Source organism: Phacochoerus africanus, unplaced genomic scaffold (genome assembly GCF_016906955.1).
Source record: "Phacochoerus africanus isolate WHEZ1 unplaced genomic scaffold, ROS_Pafr_v1 Scaffold_77, whole genome shotgun sequence".
Taxonomy (NCBI): domain Eukaryota; kingdom Metazoa; phylum Chordata; class Mammalia; order Artiodactyla; family Suidae; genus Phacochoerus; species Phacochoerus africanus.
The window spans coordinates 12,360-35,308 of NW_025927449.1; the positions used below are offsets into that span (position 1 = coordinate 12,360).

General features: G+C 46.5%; 2 protein-coding genes across 2 annotated transcripts; both read right to left on the minus strand.

Moving 5' to 3' along the window:
- Window positions 1-1,088: 1,088 nt before the first annotated feature.
- LOC125119346 (PRAME family member 20-like) lies at window positions 1,089-3,705 on the minus strand. The gene is made up of 3 exons (XM_047766185.1): window positions 3,419-3,705; window positions 2,435-3,007; window positions 1,089-1,662 (listed from the first exon to the last, which is right to left on the minus strand). Exons 1-3 carry the CDS (start codon window positions 3,703-3,705, stop codon window positions 1,089-1,091), a joined length of 1,434 nt encoding a protein of 477 aa, XP_047622141.1.
- A 3,595-nt stretch (window positions 3,706-7,300) lies between these two features.
- LOC125119347 (melanoma antigen preferentially expressed in tumors-like) lies at window positions 7,301-10,148 on the minus strand. The gene is made up of 3 exons (XM_047766186.1): window positions 9,862-10,148; window positions 8,854-9,420; window positions 7,301-7,859 (listed from the first exon to the last, which is right to left on the minus strand). Exons 1-3 carry the CDS (start codon window positions 10,146-10,148, stop codon window positions 7,301-7,303), a joined length of 1,413 nt encoding a protein of 470 aa, XP_047622142.1.
- Window positions 10,149-22,949: the final 12,801 nt, after the last annotated feature.

Genomic DNA, 22,949 nt, shown 5'->3' on the forward strand with positions numbered 1-22,949 from the left:
AGCTGCAGCTGCCAGCCTATAACAGAACCACAGAACACCAGATCCCAGCAGCATCTGCTACCTTCACCACAGCTCACAGCAACACCAAATCCTTAACACACTGAGCAAGGCCAGGGATAGAACCCACATCCTCATGGGTACGAGTTGGATTCTTAACCCTCTGAGTCACAACAGGAACTCCAGATATAATTTTTAAATGTGATATAGTAATACTAAAAATATATTAAATGCCTGTACTATTTTAGGATTTTGCTAAAGCAATTTGGGTGTCTTTATGGCCTTAACTAGGTTAACTCAAGATGGGCAATTATCCACCCATCATAGGCAAGAGGGAGTGAGGATCAGAATCTGAAGTTGACCTGGACTGTGGACAACAACTTCCAGAACTGGGATCCTCATCCTATGAACTGAAATCCATTGCTAAACATACAAGGCCAGAAACAGTAATGGAGCCACCAGGACAATCATGAGGAACGCTCAGGACCAAGGTCATGGCCCGAACCAGCAGTGAGGGCCCTACCAAGGCTTCTCACGCCAGTAGCTCATTGACCACAGAGGATGGTCCCCTATGTGTGTGATAATCCAATGACCAACCACAGAAAAAAGGAAGGAGGTAAGAGATGCCCCAGAAACATTAGAGAACTTGCAGAAATGGGCAGATTGCAGGCCATAGACAATGTAGTGTCCTTTTGATTTTTAGTATTACTTTTTTTGATGTCAGCAACTGTAAACACTGACGGTATAAACTGAGAAAACAGAATCATACATCACAGAAGGCAGCAGGTGTTTTACACTGAGGGTCTCTTTATTTCTAACCATTATGTTACAAACACCCACCCAGGGATAACTGAAACATGGATCGCAAGCCCACATCCACGTCCACAACATAGGCTATTCCTGACTCTGTAAACACATATCCCTGAAAGTCCCATCATATCCCAGGGTCAGCTGTTCCCCCTGCAATACTGAATGGCCTTCCTTTTTCCCATTCACATGGAGCATCAGTCTGTTTCCCCTTCAAGATGGACCGATGTCCTTGATGGCAGATTCCCAGCACCCAGAAGAAAGCACTTGATAGCAGCAATCACCTAGGCATGGGTATCAGGGCAGTACACGATGGGCTCCAAGTGATCACATATGTCATCGCCATAGTGGGGACAGGGGCTGGGGCTGATCCCAATGGTCCTGGTACGTCCTAGGTCTCTCAGGATCTCCAGCACTTCAGCCTGGATCTCCTTAAGTCTCCCTTCAAGGGGAACTCCCTGAGGGCTGTAACTCTCCTGAGGGGCGGGATACCACTCATGACTTAAATTGGGCAGCCGTGCCACGTGTCGCAATATCTTCTCCATGTTGGCCATGGAGAGAAAGTTCCCACGTAGGCTGAAGTACCTGAGCTGGGAGCAGTGGCACAGAGCTGGCAGGATGGCCTCAAACTGGGAGTCCGTGATCCCACACAGATCTAAGTCCAGTTCCTGCAGGGTGGCTGCAACTTTCTCCAGCAGAACTTGGAGGAGCTCAGGGCTAAACTTGGCCAGCATGACGCCACTCAGATCCAAGCCTTTTAGCTGCCCGATGTTCGAGCTCTGGGACAGATGGGTCACGTCTGATTCCGTAAGCAGGGTGTAGGTGATCGAGAGGTTGTCCAAGGGGTGATTCAGGCACCTGGGGACAAACCAAGCCATTAGTTCCTAGAGAGCAGAGTGCCGGGTTACCTCCAGGCAAGAGACAAGCATTTCCCCAAGCTGAGGTTGTTCCGACCACCGGATGAAGGTCAACACACAGGATGCCCAATCTGATTTGAGGCTGAGTCCCATCCCATTCCCTGTGGGACCGGGTCATGCTCTCAGAGACTTGAAACTCTCTTTCCCCATCATCAAGCAGAGTATAACATCCTCCACTTGCTTGAGGATGAATGCAGATATTGGCATGTCTGGAATCTGCTCAGAGGAGAGCCTCACACAAAATCTCAATCAAGTCTGGGCATCACCGAGTATTAATATTGGGAGATAAGACAAAATATGCTTTGGATTCACGCTTGGCCCCTAGATACACTGATCTCAGGCCAGGTGGGGCTCCTGAGTCACGTGTCTAAGGAACCCACCTGGACAAGTTCCCACAGCAGCAGCTGGAGTTGCCAGTCTGCAGGGGCTCACGTACACCCCTGCATCACCTGCCAACCTTCTACCGCTTGTTATTCTCCTGTTGGCCCCAGCTCCCTTACCATCCTCTCCAGGACCACATATTTCTTATCCAGTGATTGTCCCATCTGGGGCAAAACATCAACTTTTACAGACAGGGAATCTGAGACATGCTTGTTGTGGTCACAAACCTGGTGAGCAGAGCGATTCTTTTAGAAGTGCTCTAGTCTGAGGTGCGTTCCCTCCTTGGTGGACAGTTTGTGATCACTGTTCCCCAGCCCCTGGTCCACTCTCACCTGAGCATCTGGTCCAGGCGGCCTTCAAGGAAGGAGGCACATTCCAGATGGAGATCCTGGAGGTGGTGCAGCCTGAGGAACTGAGAGAGAATTTGGACAACATGCTGCTGCTCCTGCTCCTCAAGTGCAGACATGAGGATGGGGGATAGAAGCAGTTTCTGCACGTTGGTCATCTGGCCCAGGAGAGGAGCAAACGTGGCCAGGGTGGACAGCTTCCAAGTGCAATTCACTTGGACCTCTTGGATACAGTCCAGCTGCACCTGAGCCAGGACCTTCATAATATTTTCCATGGGCATTGCAGAGATGCTCAGCCTCCTGCAGCACAGGAGTATGGAATCTTTTCTCCTCTCCACCCATCCGCTGAGGTAGGTGAGGAAGTGATCCAGGGTCCTTCTCTTCAGGGAAAGATCTATGAGCACCTTCAAGGGAGCCAAGGACCGCTTTGTCCTTGACCTGTCCTCAGCCACTGGTGCCATCTGGGAGCCTGGGGACACCTGCGTGCTGGATCCAGACCACATGTTCCAGAAGCTCTGGCCAGTATCCCGTAAATCCAGCACTCGCAGTTTGCACCTCCTACAGGCAAAGAGGTGATTGATGAGGATGCGTTAAAATGCGACACAGAATGAGAACGCGGCCTCAGAATTTGACACAGATGTGCCTGCCTGTGCTTTTACTTCACCTGACCCTTGCCCCCTTCCTCCCTCTTGCCTCACTCTCCTCCATTTCCATTTGCACCTCCATCCTTTCTGGGTCTCAGTTTTTAATACCTTGAGCTTCACTGGGACATGTTCTTTCAGGCCCCCGTGCATCTCAGGCACTCCTCCTCTTCCAGAAGGTATTTCCCACCGCGAGCCAAGGCCTCTGAGTTTCTTCACTGGCCTCGTCAGAACCCTCTGGTCCATCCCTTGTCCATCCACTTTCCCTCAACACAATTATCTCCTCTAGGATGCCCAAACCCCAGCAGGCTCCCTGGACCAGACTCACCTGGAGCGAACTTTCTGGGCAAGTAGGAGATCAATGCCCTCCAGCACTGCCTGTAAGGGCCCCATATAAGGCATGTCTATCAGGCCCCCCAGAGGCAGGCGGACAAAGGGCCAGACTTGCACCATGGCCTTCAGGGTCTCGATGTGTCTCCCATCAAAGGCCTCCATGAACAGTGGTGGGAAGAGCTCCGTGGGCAGATCCTCCAGAACAGAAATGGCCAAAGCCTCTTCCCTCAGCAGGCTGGTTCCTGCCAGGTCGAGGAGTTTCCGTGGGGTCTGGACACTCATCGTGATTCTGCTCCTAAAGGAATCCTCTGGAAGCTGCCAGGAAACAGGGCACTCAATTAGGGCCAGCTTCAGAATACCTTACCCTGTCTCCCTATCCATCAGAGGAACCCAGTCATTGCCAGGGTCATTGCTTAGCAGTGTGTTGAAATGCCTTGTTTAGCCCAATTCTGGGCTCATCGGGCACAAAGCTGTAATTCCCTGCTAGATTTGTAGCAGCCTCTCACATGTACCAATAGTGAATAAAGTCCATCCATATAATTCCTTCTACTACTTTGCTGAATTCGTGTCCCTTTGGGAAGTGGGTACCAAGAAGGCTCAAGGCTGACTCCAATCTTTCTTTGGGGAAGACTTCCAGACCATTATTTAAAGCCCTATATATATTGGAATTAGAATGACAAAGGAGACAGCATTGTCTATATTATCAGTTACTGCAGTTAACCTCGCTGGTAAAGTTTAAGGATATACCCCTAAAATGAAGGCCATTTGTGCTCAAAATAAGTTTTTTTTTTTTTTTTTTGGCTGTGCTGGCAGCATAAGGAAGTCCCCAGGTTAGGGATCCAATTAGTCCTGTAGCTGCCAGCCTTTGTGAGGCCAGGGATCAAAGCTCATCCTCACAGACACTATGTCAGGTTCTTAATCCACTGAGCTACCACGGACACTCCAAAAATAAGTCTTTTAAAGGTCAAGAAATAAAATTTGAAACATGTTTTTCATTAAGAAGGCCTGCTTGGCTAAGACATTGAAAAATGAGGTAAACCAAAGCACAAAAAATGTTTGAGATTCAGGCAAACCTACACTTTGAGTCACAACCAAAACCTTAAATCTGTTCATCTGAAAAGAAATAATTAGAAAAAAAAACTCCCCTTGCCATCCTGAGCCACATACCACCATTTAAGACCAGCTGATTACAAGGAAGAAGAGAGTATTCTTGGAATTTCCTGTTGTCACTCAGAGGTAGCAAATCGCTAGTATCCATGAAGTAGCAGGTTTGATCCCTGGCCTCGCTCAGTCGGTTAAGGATCCATCTTGCTATGAGCTGTGGTGTACGTTGCAGAGGCGGCTCAGATCTAGTGCTAGTGTGGCTGTGGCTTAGACCAGCAGCTGTAGCTCCGATTCGACCCCTAGCCTGGGACTTCCATCTGCCTCAGGTCCAGCCCGAAAAAGAAAAAAAGAAGAGAGTGTCCTTAATTGCGCTTGTTACCTCACTACTCTAAAGTGGTTGGTGCTCAGACCTCAAACTTGCAGCCAGTAACTCCAAAGCCAGAAGATTTTGCATCTTTTCTTTGGTGACTTGGGCTTTTATAGACCTTTCTAATCAAATCATCCTTATTTGCATCTTCTAACTTCCAATCAGGGATACCAGATTAGATTCCAGAGGCCCATCAGGTTAATCCTGATTGGATCTTCATTTCCCTCCAGATGACTTGACTGAATCAGATATCCATTCAGGAAAGAGGAAAGCAGGATGGAGGGAGAATCACAAAGGCATTCATGGATTCACTCCACAAACACTGATTGAATTCTTCCAACCAGGACAGTTATATCCTGGGGGTGTGAGATAGGGAAGGGATTATTGGTTCCTGACATTAGAAAAGAAAAAAGAAATTGAAAACATCCTCGTTAGGCATCTTTGGCCACATTAATTGTCAAAATATCACGGAATTAAAACAACAGCTTGAAGAGAGCGGTGGTATTCCCCAAGAAAACGAATGAAAATTGCCTCTGTATCAACTTGTCACTTAGGTGTTACGTCGGAAACATAAGAGATAGTGAGCCTATCCAGGCAGCAGGGAAGTGGTTGTGGGGTGTAATTGTTTTTCCAGCCTTAAGCCCCACCTTCTCTGAAGGTGGACAGGTCAAAATCACCAAGAGAAGTGGGGCGGAGGCTGGGCAGTGTGCAGCTAGGCATTCCTAAGGGACCACATGGGTGATCTCAGCAATGCCAAATCGGAGATTTTTTCCCTCTTGGGAAAGAGGGAGATTTAAAGACATTTCTTTGGGTGGTATGAAGAAATTAAAAGGGAGTGGCTCAGAGGAGATGGTGTCTTGAGGGTGTTTCTTCCCAGAAAGTTGGAATCAGGCATAAAAAGATTTACAGGAGTTAAAGCTGTGGCACATGGTAGGGGGAGCAGCTTGCAGATTTTTCACTTGCTATTGCCTCTTCTGGAATGCTCTCCCCCCCACCGCCCCTGCCGCCCCAATTCCTGCATGGCCCCCTCTTTCTCAATTCAGCAATCTCCTGGAGAAAGACTGCCGCTTGTCATTCCACCAAAAAGAGATTCAACATACCCACCTCACTTTCTCTGTTACCCGCTTTTCTTTTCTTTTGTCTTTTGTCTTTTTAGGGCCACACCCATGGCATGTGGAGGCTCCCAGGCTAGGGGTCGAATTAGAGCTATAGCTGCCGGCCTACACCACAGCCACAGCCACGCAGGTTCCTTAACCCACTGAGCGAGGCCAGGGATCGAACCCGAAACCTCATGGTTCCTAGTCGGATTCGTTTCTGCCGTGCCACAATGGGAATCCCTCTGTTACCCGTTTTCTTTCTTCGTACTACATACCCCAGTCCAATGTGATGGTATTTACTGGATCTTTGGTCACTTTATTCATTAATGGGGTCTTCTCTGTGTACACCCCTGCCCCCAGATATCAATTCCCCCAAGACAGAAATTCCTCCCTTTGCTGCTGTGATGTCTCCGGGTGCTACAATAAGGTATGACACCTGGGCACTACTTGCTCAGTCAGTATCTGTGGAATGGATGCCTGATCTGAGCCTGTGTGATGTTCTCCCCATCAGTGGCTCTAGGTAAACACGCTACTGCAGGTGAGGGCTAAATGATAGTTATTTTGTCTTGCTTGACAGTTTCCCTTTGTTTCTGTATTTTTCTCATGTTTTCTTTCTTTCTTTCCTTTGTTCATTCTTCCTTCCTTCCTTCCTTTCTTTCAGGCCTGCACCAGAGGCACATGGAAGTTCCTGGGCTAGGGGTCAGATCTGAGCTACAACTGCCAGCCTATGCCACAGACACAGCAACACCAGAATTGAGCTGCATCTGTGACCTATATATACCATACCTCAAGGCAACCCTGGATCCATGCTGAGCCATCATGGGAACTCCTTCTCATATTTTCTGATTAAATTCATTCTTTAGAACTGGGGGACAGCCACAGGGGTGAAAGTGCTTCTACAAAAAAGAGGCAGACAGGGGACATGGGGAGATCTGTCCTGAAAGGAACCGTAGGGTCCTGCCATTTACACTTTCATGTAAAATATACATGTACAAATATATTGAACATAACTGCCATTTCTTCCATATACAAATTAGTTATGTTATTGGTAAAAAAAAATATGCATTTCAGGGAAAATAACATTTGGCTATAAGCTGATGTTAAGGATTTCCATGCATGTCCTCTTAAGTCCCATCAATTCCCCAAATCACATTATCCTCTGCAATCCTGCACTCCTGCTGGACCACATTTCATTTTGCCCTTCACATTGAAGGTGTTTGCCCTTCTTGATGGAATTATGTCCTAGATTTCACCTTCAAAGTGAACAGAGGAAATCTTTGCATGGAGACAACCAACTGGCATGGGGCCTTCAGCTGTACACAATGCGCTCTGTACGTTTGAATGCGTCATTTCCACAGTGAGGGCAGGGGCTGTAGCTAATCCAGATGATCCTGGGTCGTCCTAAGGCTCTCAGAATCTCTAACAACTCAGCCCGAACCTGGGCGAGTCTCCTTGGAAGAAGGGTACCCAGAGAGCTGTAACTCTCCCGAGGGGGCGGGTAGAGCTCTTGGCATAAACCGGGCAGTCCTGTGGTGCAGCCCAGCACCTTCTGCACGATGGCCATGGAGAGGAGGTTCCCCCTCACGCTGAAGGATGTGAGCGCTGAGCAGTGGCTCAGGGCAGGCAGGATGGCCTCCAGCTGGGAGTCCGTGATCCCACACTTCTCCAAGTACAGTTCCTGCAGGGTGGATGCAACTTTCTCCAGCAGAACCTGCAGGATGTAAGGACTGAAATGAGTCAGGGTGATGCCACTCAGATCCAGGCCCTTTAGCTGACTGATGCTGGGGCACTGGGACAGGTGGGTCAAGTCTGATTCTGTAAGCAGGCAGTTGGTTATTGCCAGGTTCTCCAAGGGACTCATCAGGCACCTGGGGACAAAGCAGAAGAGTTATTTCTGGGAAACAGGTGTTGAAGGCGACCTCAAGGTGGGGAACGTGATTTGCCTAAGGTCAAGACTGATCTGACCATCTGACACCAATCAATACCTAGAATTCCCAGTCCTACTTGAGCCTGAGTCCTTTCACGTTCAGGGTGTGGCTGGGTCGGGTTCATAGAGCCTTGAAAGCTTTTTTTCTAATCATCAATAAGCAGAGTAAAACTTATTCAATGTGCCTCTGACTGTGAAGTCAATGGAATACCTAAACCATTCTCAGAGGGGAGCCTGGCACCTTGCCTCAATCAAGTGTGGACACCACTGAATTTCAACACTGACACAAAACATGAAATGTCTTCAACGCAGGTTTCCTTCAGCCCATGCTTGGCCCCAGAAGGCCATATCTCAGGCCGGGTAAGGCTGGTGGGTGACCTGCAGAGCTACAAGATCCTATACCACCACCACCTGCGGTGGCCAGGCTGCAGGAGCTCTCTCCCATCCCGCTTCATCAGCAACCACCTAGCACATCTGAATACCCTTTGTGCTGCCTATCCCACCCCACCATCTCCAGACTCCTGCATTTCCCAGGTATTAGGCATTTATCTCCAGCACAAGTGGACATTTGACAGATGAGGAATTTGAGAGAAGCTCACTGTGGTCCCAGAAGGGGTGAGCACAGACCTCCCCTTGAGAAATGCTCAGGTCGGATGCGGTTTTCCCTCTGCAACACTCCTTTCACTTACCTACTTTCCTAAGTCCTCTGCACCATAAGTCCCACTTCCCACACACCCTTCCACTGAGTCCCAGCCCCTGGCCTGTAACTTCCGAGCATGGTATCCCTTTCCAGAGCCTCCACCCAAGTCTTGTGCTTTTCCCTTGATTTTGTGGCTATGTGGTCAAACACTTCGGGACAGAGCTGCAAGAGAGCCAGTGCCTTTGGCATTCTAGTGCTGTGTTCACTGTGACTTGGCCAGCGGTGCCACTCTCACCTGAGCATCTGGTCCAGGCAGCCTTCAAGGAAGGAGGGAGCTTCCAGATGGAGATCTCGGAGGTGCTGCAGCCTGAGGAACTGAGAGGTAAACTGGAGGCAATGCTGCTCCTGCTCCTCAGGCGCAGATACGTGGATATGAGAGACAAGAAGCCTCTGCATGTTGCTCATCTGACCCAGGAGAGGGGCAAACGTGGCCAGGGTGGACAGCGGCCAGGCGCAGCTCACTTCCACCTCCTGGATACAGTCCAGCCGCACCATATGCAGAACCTGAATGTTTCTCTTGTCCATTGAAAGCACCCTCAGCTTCTTACAGCACAGGTGTATTGAGAGTAGTCTCTCTTCCACCCAGCTCATGAAGTAAGAGAGGAATCCATCCAGGGTCTTCTCACTGAGGCAGAGATCAATGAATATTTCCATGGGGGCCAAGGGATGCTCTGCCCTTGACCTGTCCTCGGCCACTGGTGCCTTCAGCATCCTTGAGCACATGGGGGCCCTGGCTCCAGACCACATGCTCCAGAAGTCATGGCTAGTATTCCTCAAATCCAGCACCCGCAGTTTGCACCTCCTGCGGGGAAACAGCAGATGGGTTGCTTGGGATGGATTCATTAATCCACACTGGATGAAAGCACAACACTCAGACTTCCCACCTGTGCTTCTACTCCATAGCCCTGATATCACCTGCTGCCTCGCCCTCTTCTACCCTCTCTGCCTTGCCTTCCTCCACCTCCTTTTCCCTTCCATCCTTCTGGGTTCTCTACCCCTAGTGCTTGGAAGCATCCCTGAGAAGAGCCTGAGACATGTTCTTTTTCAAGTTCTTCTGCATCTTAGGCACACCTATACTTCTGGAAAGCCTTTCCCGTGTGACTGGGGAATGGCCAAGGCTCTGTAACTCTTCCCTGGTGCCATCGGTAGCCTCTGTTCCCTGCCATTACCACCCACTCTCCCTGACCCCTGCAGTCTCTTCAGGGATGCCAGGATCCTACTATGCTGCCTGGACCAGACTCACCTGGGGTGAACCCTCTGGGCAAGCAGGACATCCAGCCCATCCAGCACGGCTTGTAAGGCTCTTGCACGAGGAACCTGCATCAGGCCTCCCAGGGGCAGGCGGCCAAAGGGCCAGGCTTGCACCATGGCCTTCAGGGTCTCCCTGTGACTCCCATAGAAGGCCTCCATGAACAGTGGGGGGAAGAGCTCCGTGGGCAGGTACTCCAGAGCAGTGATGGCCGAAGCCTCGTCCTTTAGCAGGCTCATTCCTGCCAGGTCCCGCAGTCTCAGAGGGTTCCAGACACTCATCTTGGCTCTTCTGCTAAAGGAATCCTGTGGAAGCTGACAGACAAGGCATCTTCAGGAGGTCAAGCACGAATACTTTCATCTGTCTCCCCACCCTTCAGGGGACCCACCTTAGAGACACAGTCACGGCTCTGGCAGGGCCTCGTTTTATCCGAATTTCACTCTGGGCTCCATGGGCACAAAGTCATAGCTCCGCCCCTCTGGGCACCAGAACAAGCTTCTCACATGTACTAAGGAGAAAGAAACCCGACCACTAATCCATCCCTTTCCCATCACTGTGTCACTTAATTATGTTGCACTGGGAGGTGGGTCCCACAAGCCTGAAGGCCGAGCCCAATCTTTTTGGAGAAAAGTTTGTGACCATCCCATGGAGCATAAAACTGTGGGAACAGGCGCAACAAATAGCACAACACAGCCCCCATTCTAAGCTCCCACAGTTAACAGGGGTGGGAAAGATTAAGGAAATAGCCCTAAAATGATTGTCATTTGCACAAACTAAGTTTTTTTTTCTTTTTAGCAAAAAATCTAACTTCCATATGCCATACTTTCGACATATGGAAGTTCCCAGGCTAGGGGTTGAGTCAGAGCTGCAGGTGCCAGCTTATACCATAACCACAGCAATGCGGGATGCAAGCGAGTCTGCGAACTACACCCCAGCTCACAGTAACGCTGGATCCCCGACCAACAAGCAAGGCCAAAGATCGAACCCACAACCTCATGGAACCTAGTCAGATTCATGACCGCTGAGCCATGACGGGAACTCCCACAAAACTAAATATTTTTAATGTCAAGATATAAAATTCTTGGAGTTCCCACTGTGGAGCATCAGGATTGATAGTGCCTTTGCAGCGGCAGTGATGTGGGTTAGACCCCTGGCCTGGCACATTGGGTTAAGTGACCTTGCAGGTCGCAACTCTAGGTCAGATTTGATGCCTGGCTAGGAATTCCATATGCTGTGGGCCAGCCAAAAGAGAAAACAGAAGAAAGAAAAAAAAAAAGAAAGAAAAGAAAGAAAGGAAATCAAAAAGAAGTAAAATTCCAGACAGATGTTTTTCTCTAAAAATAAAATCTAATTGTCTAAGATATTTAAAAATGATATAAAGCAAAATACACACCAAAATGCTTGAGATTAAGGAGTTCCTGTCTTGGCCCAGGGGAAATAAATCCAACTAGGAACCATGAGGTTGCAGGTTGATCCCTGGCCTCTCTCAATGGGTTAAGGATCTGGTGTTGCCGTGAGCTGCGGTGTAGGTCACAGATGCGGCTCAGATGGCCTTACTGTGGCTCTGGCGTAGGCTGGCAGCTACAGCTCCGATTAGACCCCTAGACTGGGAAACTCCATATGTCATGCTTGAGGCCCTAAAGAGACAAAAGACCAAAAAAAAAAAAAATGTTTGAAATTAAGGTGAAGCTACATTTAGAGGCAAACCCAAAGTTTTACAACTGTACATCTGAAAAGATTGAAAATGGAAAATCTCCCTGCCATCCTGAACTGCAGGCCACCATTCAAGACCTGCTGACCTAGATAGACTGAGGTTGTCTTTAGTTGAGGTCAGTAACTCACCCGCTGGGATGTGGTCGTGGAGTGAATACTCGGAGCTCAGGCCAGGTGGAGAACCCAGACAGTGGCTCCAGAGGAAGAAGGGTCGGCCTCTTTTCTTTGCTGCCTGAGGCTTTTATAGAGCTTTCTGATCACATCATCTCCCTTACCAGCTACTAACCTCCAATCAGAAGGTGCTACCTGATTGGATTCCAGGTCAACGATTAGGTTATTCCAGATGGGATCTTTGTTTCTGTCCAGATGACTTGATCGAATCAAATATTCATTCTTTTTTTTTTAACTCAATGAGTTATATTACATTTATAGCTGTACATCGATCATCACAACCCAGTTTTATAGCATTTCCATCCCAAACCCCCAGACCATCCCCCACCCCCAAACTGTCTCCTTTGGAAAACAAAAGTTCTTCTTTTTCTTTTCTTTTCTTTTTTTATTGTAATCAATTGTTATTTCCCCAATACATTTTTTCTTTTCTACTGTACAACAACATGGTGACCCAGTTACACATACATGTATACATTCTTTTTTCTCACATTATCATGCTCCATCATAAGTGACCAGACAGAGTTCCCAGTGCTACACAGCAGGATCCCATTGCTTGTCCATTCCAAAGCCAATAGTCTGCATCTATTAATCCCAAGGTCCCCATCCATCTCACTCCCTCCCTCTTCCCCTTGGCAACCACAAGTCTGTTCTCCAAGTCCATGAGTTTCTTTTCTGTGGAAAGATTCATTTCTGCCATATATTAGATTCCAGGTATAAGTGACCTCACATGGTATTTGTATTTCTCCTTCTGACTTACTTCACTCAGTATGTGAGTCTCTAGTTCCATCCATGTTGCTGCAAATGGCATTATTTTGTTCTTTTTTATGGCTGAGTGTTTCATTGTGTGTACATACCACATCTTCCTAATTCAATCATCTGTCGATGGACATTTCGGTTGTTTCCATGTCTTGGCTATTGTGAATAGAGCTGCAATGAACATGTGGGTGCATGTGTCCTTTTTAAGGAAAGTTTTGTCCGGCTATATGCCCAAGAGTGGGGTTGCTGGATCATGTGGTAGCTCTATATATAGTTTTCTACGGTACCTCCATACTGTTCTCCGTAGTAGTTGTACCAGCTTACATTCCCACAAACAGTGCAGGAGGGTTCCCTTTTCTCCACACCCCCTCCAGCATTTGTTATTTGTGGACTTATTAATGATGGCCATTCTGACTGGTGTGAGGTGGTATCTCATGGTAGCCTCTTTTTTTTGTTGTTCTATTAGCCTTTTCTAGGGTCACTCCCACGGCATACGGAGGTTCGCCTGCTAGGGGTCTAATCAGAGCTGTTGCTGCCAGCCTACACCAGAGCCACAGTAATGCCAGATCCAAGCCCCGTCTGCGACCTACACCACAGCTCACGGAAACACCGGATCCTTAACCCTCTAAGCGAGGCCAGGGATGGAACCCGAAACCTCATGGTTACTAGTTGGATTTTTTCCCCTGCGCCACGAGGGGAACTCCTCATGGTCGTTTTGATTTGCATTTCTCTAACAACCAGGGATGTTGAGCATTTTTTCATGTGCTTGTTGGCCATCTGTATATCTCCCTTGGAGAAATGTCTGTTCACGCGTCTTGCCCATTTTTCCATTGGGTTGTTGGCTTTTTGGCTGTTGAGTTGTATAAGTTGTTTGTATATTTTAGAGATTAAGCCCTTGTCAGTTGCATCATTTGAAAGTATTTTCTCCCATTCTATAAGTTGTCTTTTTGTTTTCTTTTCGGTTTCCTTTGCTATGCAAAAGCTTGTCAGTTTGATTAGTTCTCATTGGTTTATTTTTGCTTTTATTTCTGTTGCTTTGGGAGACTGACCTGAGAAAATATTTGTAAGGTTTATGTCAGAGAGAAAGTTTTGCCTATATTCTTTTCCGGAAGTTTGATGGTGTCTTGTCTTATATCTGTCTTTAAGCCATTTTGAGTTTATTTTTGTGCATGGTGTGAGGGTGTGTTTTAGTTTCATTGATTTGCATGCAGCTGTCCACGTTGGAAACCATAAGTTTTTCAAAGTCTATGAGTGAGTATCTGTCCTGCAAAGAAGAAAAAATTGTATCCTTTTCTTAGATTACACATGTAAGTGAGCATGGATGTTGGTGTCTCACTGTCTGACTAACTTCACTAAGCATGATAATTTCTAGATCCATCCATGTTGCCATTATTTCTTTCCCTTTTATGCCTCACTAATATTCCATTGTGTATAGGTACCGCATCTTCTTGATCCACTCCTCTGTCATTGGGCATTTAGGTTGATTCCATGACTTGGTTGTTGTATATCGTGCTACAGTGAATATTGGAGTACATGTATCTTTTTGAGTCATGGTTTCCTCTGGATAGAAGCCCAGGAGTGGGATTGCTGCATCAAATGATAATTCTATTTTTAGTTTCTGAGGACTCTTCCTACTGTTTTCCACAGTGGTTGCACTAATTTATTTTATTCATTCTTGAAAGAGAGAAAATGGGGGGGGGGAGCATTAGTCAAGGAGTCATTCACTGATTTACTCCACAAACGTGGATTCAGTTTTATTAATTGGAACAGTTAGATCCATAGTCGTGAGAAGGGGAAGAGAGGGATTGATTCTTGACATTGAGAGAAAAAAAATTTGAAATCATTCATTGTTGGGACATCTTTGGAAAGATCAAAACAATCAAAATGTCCCAGAATTAAAACAGCTTCAAAAAGATAGCTGTGTCATTCCCAAGGGAACTAAAATAAACTCTTATCTCTATCAAGCTGTCAGGTGTTATATCAGAAACAGCAGATCATGAGCCTCTTCAGGGAGTACAGGAGATGCAACCGGGCATGTGGCTGGTCCTCCAGGCTTAAGTTAAGGCTTCACTAAAGGAAGCCAGGTCAAAATCACAATAAAGAGTAAGGATGGGGAGTTCCCGTCATGGCTCAGTAGTTAACAAATCTGACTAGGAACCATGAGGTTGCAGGTTCGATCCCTGGCCTCGCTCAGTGGGTTAAGGATCCAGAGTTGTTGTGAGCTGTGGTGTAGGTTGCAGACGAGGCTCAGATCCCTCATGGCTGTGGCTGTGGCATAAGCCGGCGGCTACAGCTCTGATTAGACCCCTAGCCTGGGAACCTCCATATGCCATGGGTGCGGCCCTAGACAAGACAAAAAAAAAAAAAAGAAAAAGAGGCTGGACATCATGGAGCTGGTTATTCCTAATGGGACCTGGTGAATGACACAAACAGGCTAAAATATGGGGTTTTTTTGTTTTTTGTTTTTTCCCCCTCTTGAGGAAGAAGGAGACTAAATACTTCTCTGGGTTGAGTTTAGAAATTAAAAAAGAGGAGTTCCCGTCGTGGCGCAGTGGTTAACGAATCCGACTGGGAGCCATGGGGTTGCGGGTTCGGTCCCTGCCCTTGCTCAGTGGGTTAAGGATCCGGCGTTGCCGTGAGCTGTGGTGTAGGTTGCAGACACGGCTTGGATCCCGCATTGCTGTGGCTCTGGCATAGGCCGGCGGCTGCAGCTCCGATTCAACCCCTAGCCTGGGAACCTCCATATGCCGCGGGAGCGGCCCAAGAAATAGCAACAACAACAACAACAACAATAACAACAACAACAACAAACAAAAGACTAAAAAAAAAAGAAATTAAAAAAGAGTGCCACAATGAAGAGAGTTGTTATGATATAAATTGTTTCCTGTCATGGGCATCTTCATTGTGATGCAGCAGAAATGAATCCGACTAGTATCCATGAGGATGAGGGTTCAATCCTTGGCCTTGCTCAGTGGGTCAGGAATCTGGCATTGCCGTGAGCTGTGGGGTAAGTTGAAGATGCAGCTTGGATCCTGAGTTACTGTGGCTGTGATGTAGGCTGGCAGTTGCAGCTCTGATTTGACCCCTAGCCTGAGACCTTCTACATGCTGCAGGTGCGGCCCTAAAAAGACACACACAAAAGATGTTTCCTGCCAGAAAGATGGGATCAGCATAGTAAACTGGATGGAAGCAAAGACTAAGTCTGAGAATGTGAGCAGAGAAGGAGGAGTGAGCCCCGGGAAGTGGGACATTCCCAAGACTGAGATTCCACGGAAGGTGGCCACTGTGGGCTCTTGGGGATCTTGAAGCCAGGGGAGAAATAAGGGTGTGTCCGTTGTGTCTAGTCCTGTCCTTGTCCTGCCAGCTCCTGCCAGCAAACATTTTCCTTAGGTGCATCTCACAGAAGATGCTCCCAGTTGGCACTGTGCCCCATTCATGTTCCAAGGTCCTTGGCAGCAGAATCCTAATCCCACTGGCCCCTTTCCATATTCATTTTGATGCTTATAATTTCCTGATAATTAGGAAAGTTCAGTACAGATTCAAATCAAGGTGACACCATTAGGCACAGAAACAAGACTTTCTTTTTCTCCTCATATTAAGGATTGTTCACAAATACCAGTACCTTTTCCTACAGAAATCAGAAGCTCTGTTTTGTGTTTAAGGGTCTGCCAGGAGTAGGGAGGTCTCCCACCCTGGGCTGCATCACACAAAGAATCTTTGCAGTTTCAGGAAACAAGGAAAATCTGACCCTCCCTCCACTCCCAAGAACCCTCCATGGGAGTTCCCTTCATGGCGCAGCAGAAAAGAATCCGACCAGGAACCATGAGGTTGTGGGTTCGACCTCTGGCCTCGCTCAGTGGGTTAAGGATCCAGTGTTGCCATGAGATGTGGTGTATGTCGCAGATTCGGCTTGAATCTGGCATTGCTGTGGCTGTGGTGTAGGCCAGTGGCTACAGCTCCGATTAGACTCTTAGCCTGGGAACCTCCACAGGCCGCGAGTGCAGCCCTAAAAAAAGACAAAAGACAAAAAAAAAAAAAGAAAAGAAAGAATCCTCCACATCTTTCTTTCCTCCATTCACTGGGATGTACAAGTAACTCAGTTATAAAACAGCCAACCAAAGATAGGATTTCCAAAAGTGTTTGTTCTCCACTTGGCATCTTTCTGGAGATTTCTTTCACCAGATTCCTACCAAGGGTATCAAGAGACTTTGAACAAAATTGAGTTAAGCTCGGAGTTCCCGTTGTCGCGCAATGGTTAACGAATCCGACTAGGAACCCTGGCCTTGCTCAGTGGGTTAAGGATCTGGCATTGCCGTGAGCTGTGGTGTAGGTCACAGACACGGCTTGGATCCCACGTTGCTGTGTCTGTGGCGTAAGCCGGTGGCTACAGCTCCGATTCTACCCCTAGCCTGGGAACTTCCATATGCTGTGGGAGTGGCTCCAGAAAAGGAAAAAAGACCAAAAGAAAAAAAAAAAGTTGAGTTAAGCTGGATTATACTCAGTGGATTTTTATTTTATTAATTTTTTTAAATTTTATGTTATTTATTTTAAAATAACATATGGTTGATTTAAAATGCTGTGTTAGGAAGTTCCCATTGTGGCACAGCAGAAATGAATCTGACTAAAATCCACAAGGAGGTGGGTTCAACCCTTGGCCTCGCTCAGTGGGTTAAGGATCTGGCGTTGCTGTGAGCTGTGGTGTAGTTTACAGACACTGCTTGGATCCTGCATTGCTATGGCTGTGGTGTAGGCCAGCAGCTGCAGATCTGATTAAACCCCTAGCCTGGGAACTTCCATGCGCCCATATGCCAGAAATACGGCCCTAAAAAAGCAAAACAAAAAACAAAAACAGAAAAACCTGTGATGATTTCTTCCATACAGCAATTGAGCAATTTGACCCAGTCATATATATATATGTCCTTTTTATAAAATATTATTTTCTATCGTGGTCTATCCCAGGAGATGGCTCTGGTTCCCTCTGCTTTACAGGAGGAGCTTGTTGGTTATCCATTCTGAATGTAATTGTTTGCATCTACTAACCACAAACTCCCAGGCCATCCCACTCTCTCCCCAACCCCCTTGGCAACCACAGGTCTGTTCTCTACATCCAAAAGTCTGTTGCTGTATCATAGATAGGTTCATTTGCGTCATATTTTAGATTCCACGTATCAACGATATCATAGGGTACTTGCCTTTTCTGACATACTTCATTTAGTATGATAATCTCTAGATGCATCCACATTGCTCTGAATGTCTTTATTTTTTCTATTTTGGTGGCTGATTAGTATGCCATTGTATATTTGTACCCCATCTTCTTAATCCATTCATCTGTCAATGAATATTTACGTTCTTTCCATGTCTTGAATATTGTGAATTGTGCTGAGTGAATATAGGTGTGCATTATCTTCTTGAATGGTAGTTTTGTCCAGATAGATGTCCAGGAGTGGGGTTTCTGGATCATATGGCAGTTCCATGTTTAGTTTTCTGAGGAATATTCCTACCGTTTTCCACAGTAGCTGTAGCAATTCACATTCCCACCGACAGTGAAGGAGGGTTTCCTTTTCTCCGCACCCTCTCCAGCATTTGTTATTTGTAGTCTCGCTAATGATGGCCATTCTGACTGGTGTGAGGTGATGCCTTTGTAGTTTTGATCCATTTCTCCAATAAGTAGTGGTTTTGAGTATCTTCTCATGTGCCTATTGGCCATCCACAAGTGGATGAAATGTCTATTTAAGTCTTCTCACCATTTATCAATTGGGTTGTTTGTTTCTTGTTGTTGTTGAGGTGTTTGAGTTGTGTGTATATTTTGTAGACAAAGCCATGTTTGTATTTTCTTTCATACTATAGATTATATTTTCTTTCTTTTTTATTTTATTTTATTTTATTTTGTCTTTTGTCTTTTGAGGACCGCACCTGCAGCATATGGAGGTTCCCAGGCTAGGGGTCAAATTGGAGCTGTAGCTGCTGGCCTATACCACAGCCACAGCAACGCCAGATCCAAGCCGTGTCTGTGACCTACCCCACAGCTCACAGCAACACCGGATCCTTAACCCACTGAGCAAGACCAGGGATGGAACCCCCAGCCTCATGGTTCCTAGTCGGATTCGTTTCTGCTGCACCAAAACAGGAACTCCTTTCTTTCTTTCTAATAGTTTATTTGATGTGCAAAAGCTGATAAGCTTGAATAGGTACCATTCGTTTGTTTTTCTTTTTCTTTTTATTGCCGTGGGAGACTTTCCTTAAACCATTTGTACGGTTGATGTCAGAGAATATTTTGCCTATGTTCTCTTCCAGAAGTTTTATGGTATCATGCCTTATGTTTAAGGCTTTATGCCATTTGGAGTTTCTTTTCGTGCGTGGTGTGAGGGTGTGTTCGAGTTTCATTGACCAACATGCAGCTGTCCAGTTTTCCCATGTCCGCTTGCTGAAGAGGCTCTCGTTTTCCCATTTTGTGTTCTTGCCTCCTCTGTGGAAGTCTAATTGACCTCAGGGGTCTGGGTTTCCCTCTGGGCTTCCTAGTCTCCTGTTGATTTGTATATATGTTTTTGTATAAACTCACATGATGTAGATTACTGTAGCTGTGTAGCATTGTATGAAGTCTGGGAGAGTTATGTCTCCTGGCGTTTCCCCACCCTCAGGATTGCTTTGGCATCTGGACCTTTTATGGCTCCATATACATTTCTGGATTACTTGCTCTATTTCTGAGAAAAATGTCATGGGCGATTTGATAGGTTTTGCATTAAATCTGTAGATTGCTTTGGGTAGCATGGCCATTTGAACAATTTTAATTCTTCCAATCCATGAGCATAGCACCTCTTTCCATTTCTTTCAATCTCAGTAGACTTTTTTAACTCCTGGGCATCTATCGCTTTAATAAATGAGCTTCAGTAGAGAGATATAAGTCACATGATATTCCATAAACATCTGTTTATTGAACATAAACTCAGTGAACAAAAGTGTCAGCACTTTTCACTCCCTAGGTCAAATACCCTTCCCACAAAACGTAAAGCTCACTGCTCTTTCCCCATGTTTCGCCTGGTGGACTCGGGTCTGATCTTGGGGAGAAACCTGCCCACTTCCATGCAGGGAATAACTGGTAGATTCCCTCAGGTGAGGGACTCAGCTGGAGATGTTTCTATGGGATCCCTGCTTCCATGAGAACCAGAGAGGTAGCAGGGTTCAAAGTGTTGGAATGTTCTAGAAATTATAAAAGCTCAGTGATCTCCCATCCCCCTGAGACAAGGGGAATTTCTCTATCACTTCCACATAGGACCTACTTTCTTGGGGGCACACTGGGCATCAAGGGAGCACATTGGCACACAGGTCCATCCTCCCCACCCAGTTCTCAGCCCAGCACAACTCCCAGGGTCTGGTGAGAAGCCTGAATTTGTCACTTCTCCCCTCTCCTGCTCACCTGTTCTCATGACCTCCTTTGCTGCCCAGTCTGAGCAGCCCACTGAATCCATCCAGGGCATGTCCTGACCCCCTCCTCTAGTCACTGGATCCCAAGTGAGAATCCAAATCATCTGCTCTGAGGTCCTTGGTCAGGGATTTAGAATATTTCTGTGTGTCCAATTCCTCTCCCAGTGTGAGCTGACAGGGTAGCCCCCTCCCTTGGAAGCCCACAAACATCACCCCTTTTGGAACCTGGAACCTGTCTATAATGCTGGGACACTCTCCCCCCAGGGTCATCAGGAATCAGGGAATTCTCCTCAAATTCTACTGAGCTGTTTTGTACAATATGAGTAACCCCGGTGTCCACTTCTGGATGCATAGAGGCACCCAGGAGTGCAGGAAGGCCACCTCTCCTGGGCTGCGGAGGAGGACAATGAATCTTCAGTCTTCCTAGCGGTGCCAGCTGGTGGGAGGCCCTGGAGACCAGCCCCCTCTAAAGTCACTCTCCCTCCTTGGTATCTACTCAAATGCATTGAAATCTATGTCCCCATAAAAACATGCACACAGATGCTGGTAACAGGTTTTTTTCAAAGTTGCCAAAAACTGGAAGCAGCCCAGATGCTCTTCCGTAAGTGAATAAATGGATAAACTCTCACGTATCTAGACAATGGAATGTATCTAACCATGAAAAACACAAGGAAAAAACCTGCAAGAAACACAAATATGTGAAGACTAAACAATATGCTACTAAACAACCAATAGATCACTGAAGAAATTAAAGAGGAAATCAAGAGAAAAAAAAAAACACCTAAATCCATAACTTGTGGAACACAACAAAACAGTTGTAAGATGGAAGTTTATAGTAATACAAGCTTACCTCAGAAAATAAGAAAAATCTCAAATAAACAACTTAACCTTACACCCAAAGCAAGGAGAGGAAAAGAACAAAACCCCTGCTCATGGAAGGAAAGAAATCCTAAAGATCAGAGCAGAAATAAACGAAATAGAGAGGAAGAAAACAAAGAAAATATCAAGGAAACTAAAAGCTGGATCTTTGAAAAGATCGAGAAAATTGGTAAGCCTTTAGTCAGATTCATCTGGAAAAGAAGGGGAGCAGGAAAAAGTCAGTAAAATTGGATACGAAAAAAGGAGTAGTTAACAAATGACACCATGGACATACAAAGGATCAGAAGAGACTAGTACAAGCGGCAAAATGCCAAGGCAATGGATACTTTAGAAGAAATGGATAAACTATTAGGAAGGTACAATCTTCCAAGATTGATCAAGGGAGTTCCCATTGCAGCTCAGTGGTAAGGGACCCTGTTAGTAACTATGAGGATGCATGTTCCATCCCTGGCCTCACAAAGTGGGTTAAGGATCTGGTGTTGCTGCGGCTCTGGCGTGGGCAGGCGGCTACAGCTCCGATTAGACCTGTAGCCTGGGGACCTCCATGTGTCATGGGTATGGCCCTAGGAAAAGACAAAAACTCAATAAATAAATAAAAAATAAAGTCATAAAGTGTTAAAAATTGATGAATGAAAACCATTTGATCCACTCAATAGCTGCAGAAAAGGCTTTTAACAAAATTTAACACCAATTTAGGATAAACTCTTCAAAAGTGGACTCAGAGGGAAACTACATCAACATAATAAAGGCCATATATGACAAACCCACAGATAACCTCATTCTCAATAGTGAAAAGCTGAAAGCCCTTTTTGCTAACACTCAGCTTGTGTTTAATAAACAGAGACGTTTGTGATTATCATTGTTACTCATCTCACTGAATTGCAGTCATTAATTAAATTGGTGGAATCCCACTGTGGAAATCCCACAGTTTCCCACAATTTCCTGCTGTGGCTCAGCAGGTTAAGAATCCAATGTAGTCTCCATGAGGATATGGGTTAGATCCCTGGCCTCACTCAGTGGATTAAGGATCTGGTGCTGCCACAAGGTAAAAAAATAGGTCAAAGATGTGCTCAGATTTGGTGTTGCTGTGGCTGTGGCGTAGGCCTCAGCTGCAGCTCTGGTTCAGTCCCTAGCCTGGAACCATCCATATGCCATGGGTGGGGGGGAGGGCATAATAAAGAAAAAAGGGGAGAGAGGGCTTGGTGGCCTGGGAGTTAAAATGTCCATTGAGCAGAATCCAGTTTAACCCTATTTTCACAAAGGTGATTTACTCTCTGGGCAGAAGTGTGATAAGAATAATCTTGTGGAATATTCCCAAGAAGGAGGACTCTTCAAAGAATCCTCTCCTTGGCAGCTTGACAGCCAGTGCTATATCAGAATTGTCTGGGCACTCAACTAATGGGGCGCGGGGAGCAAATGAGAAGTTACTGGATTTGGAAAGAGGGTCCTTCTTTTTTTGTGGCCTTAAGCTTCAGGAGAATTTCCGCCTGGTGCACCCCAGGGTGGGAGTAAGCCCTTGAATTGGCAAATCCTTGAAAACCAAATATAGCTTATGAAGTTAGTGTTGGAAAGGCATTGATTTTGTAACCGTGCAGGACCCTGTGAGGCCTTCCCAGAGTGGGACCCCACTCATGTCCTCCACCTGCCTTTTTATCTAGAGAAAAAAAATTTAGTCGAAGAATCAACTTAATCAAAGGAGTGAGAAAAACAGAGAAAAAGGAAAACAGTCAAGCAAGACAGAATAATGATAGTTTAGCCATTTGGCAAAGTTAAGGACCCTTAGTTCGTTCTTCGTCAAAGACTATAGATGATATTCTCAGCCAGGTCCTTGGAGCAGTTCTGCAGGTGCTGAAGCCCCCACTGGGTGGAAGAAGTCAACTGTGTGCTGCCCACAAGCACGAGGACCCCAGACTGATTGGAACCAGAAAGTTGATGATGACGCCTCCCAATCTGCTCACCCCCCACCAATCAGGAAAACGTCCAGGAGCTGATCATGCCCTGCTCCTCAAACACTAAGACTCCTCACTACCCCCTCTAAGGATGGGGGGAGGGAGGCACAGTCCTTGAGGCACTAGCCTGCTGTCTTCCCATCTTTGCCTGGCAGGTGAAGCCCCTTTTTGTTTCCTCCAACTCTCTCTCCA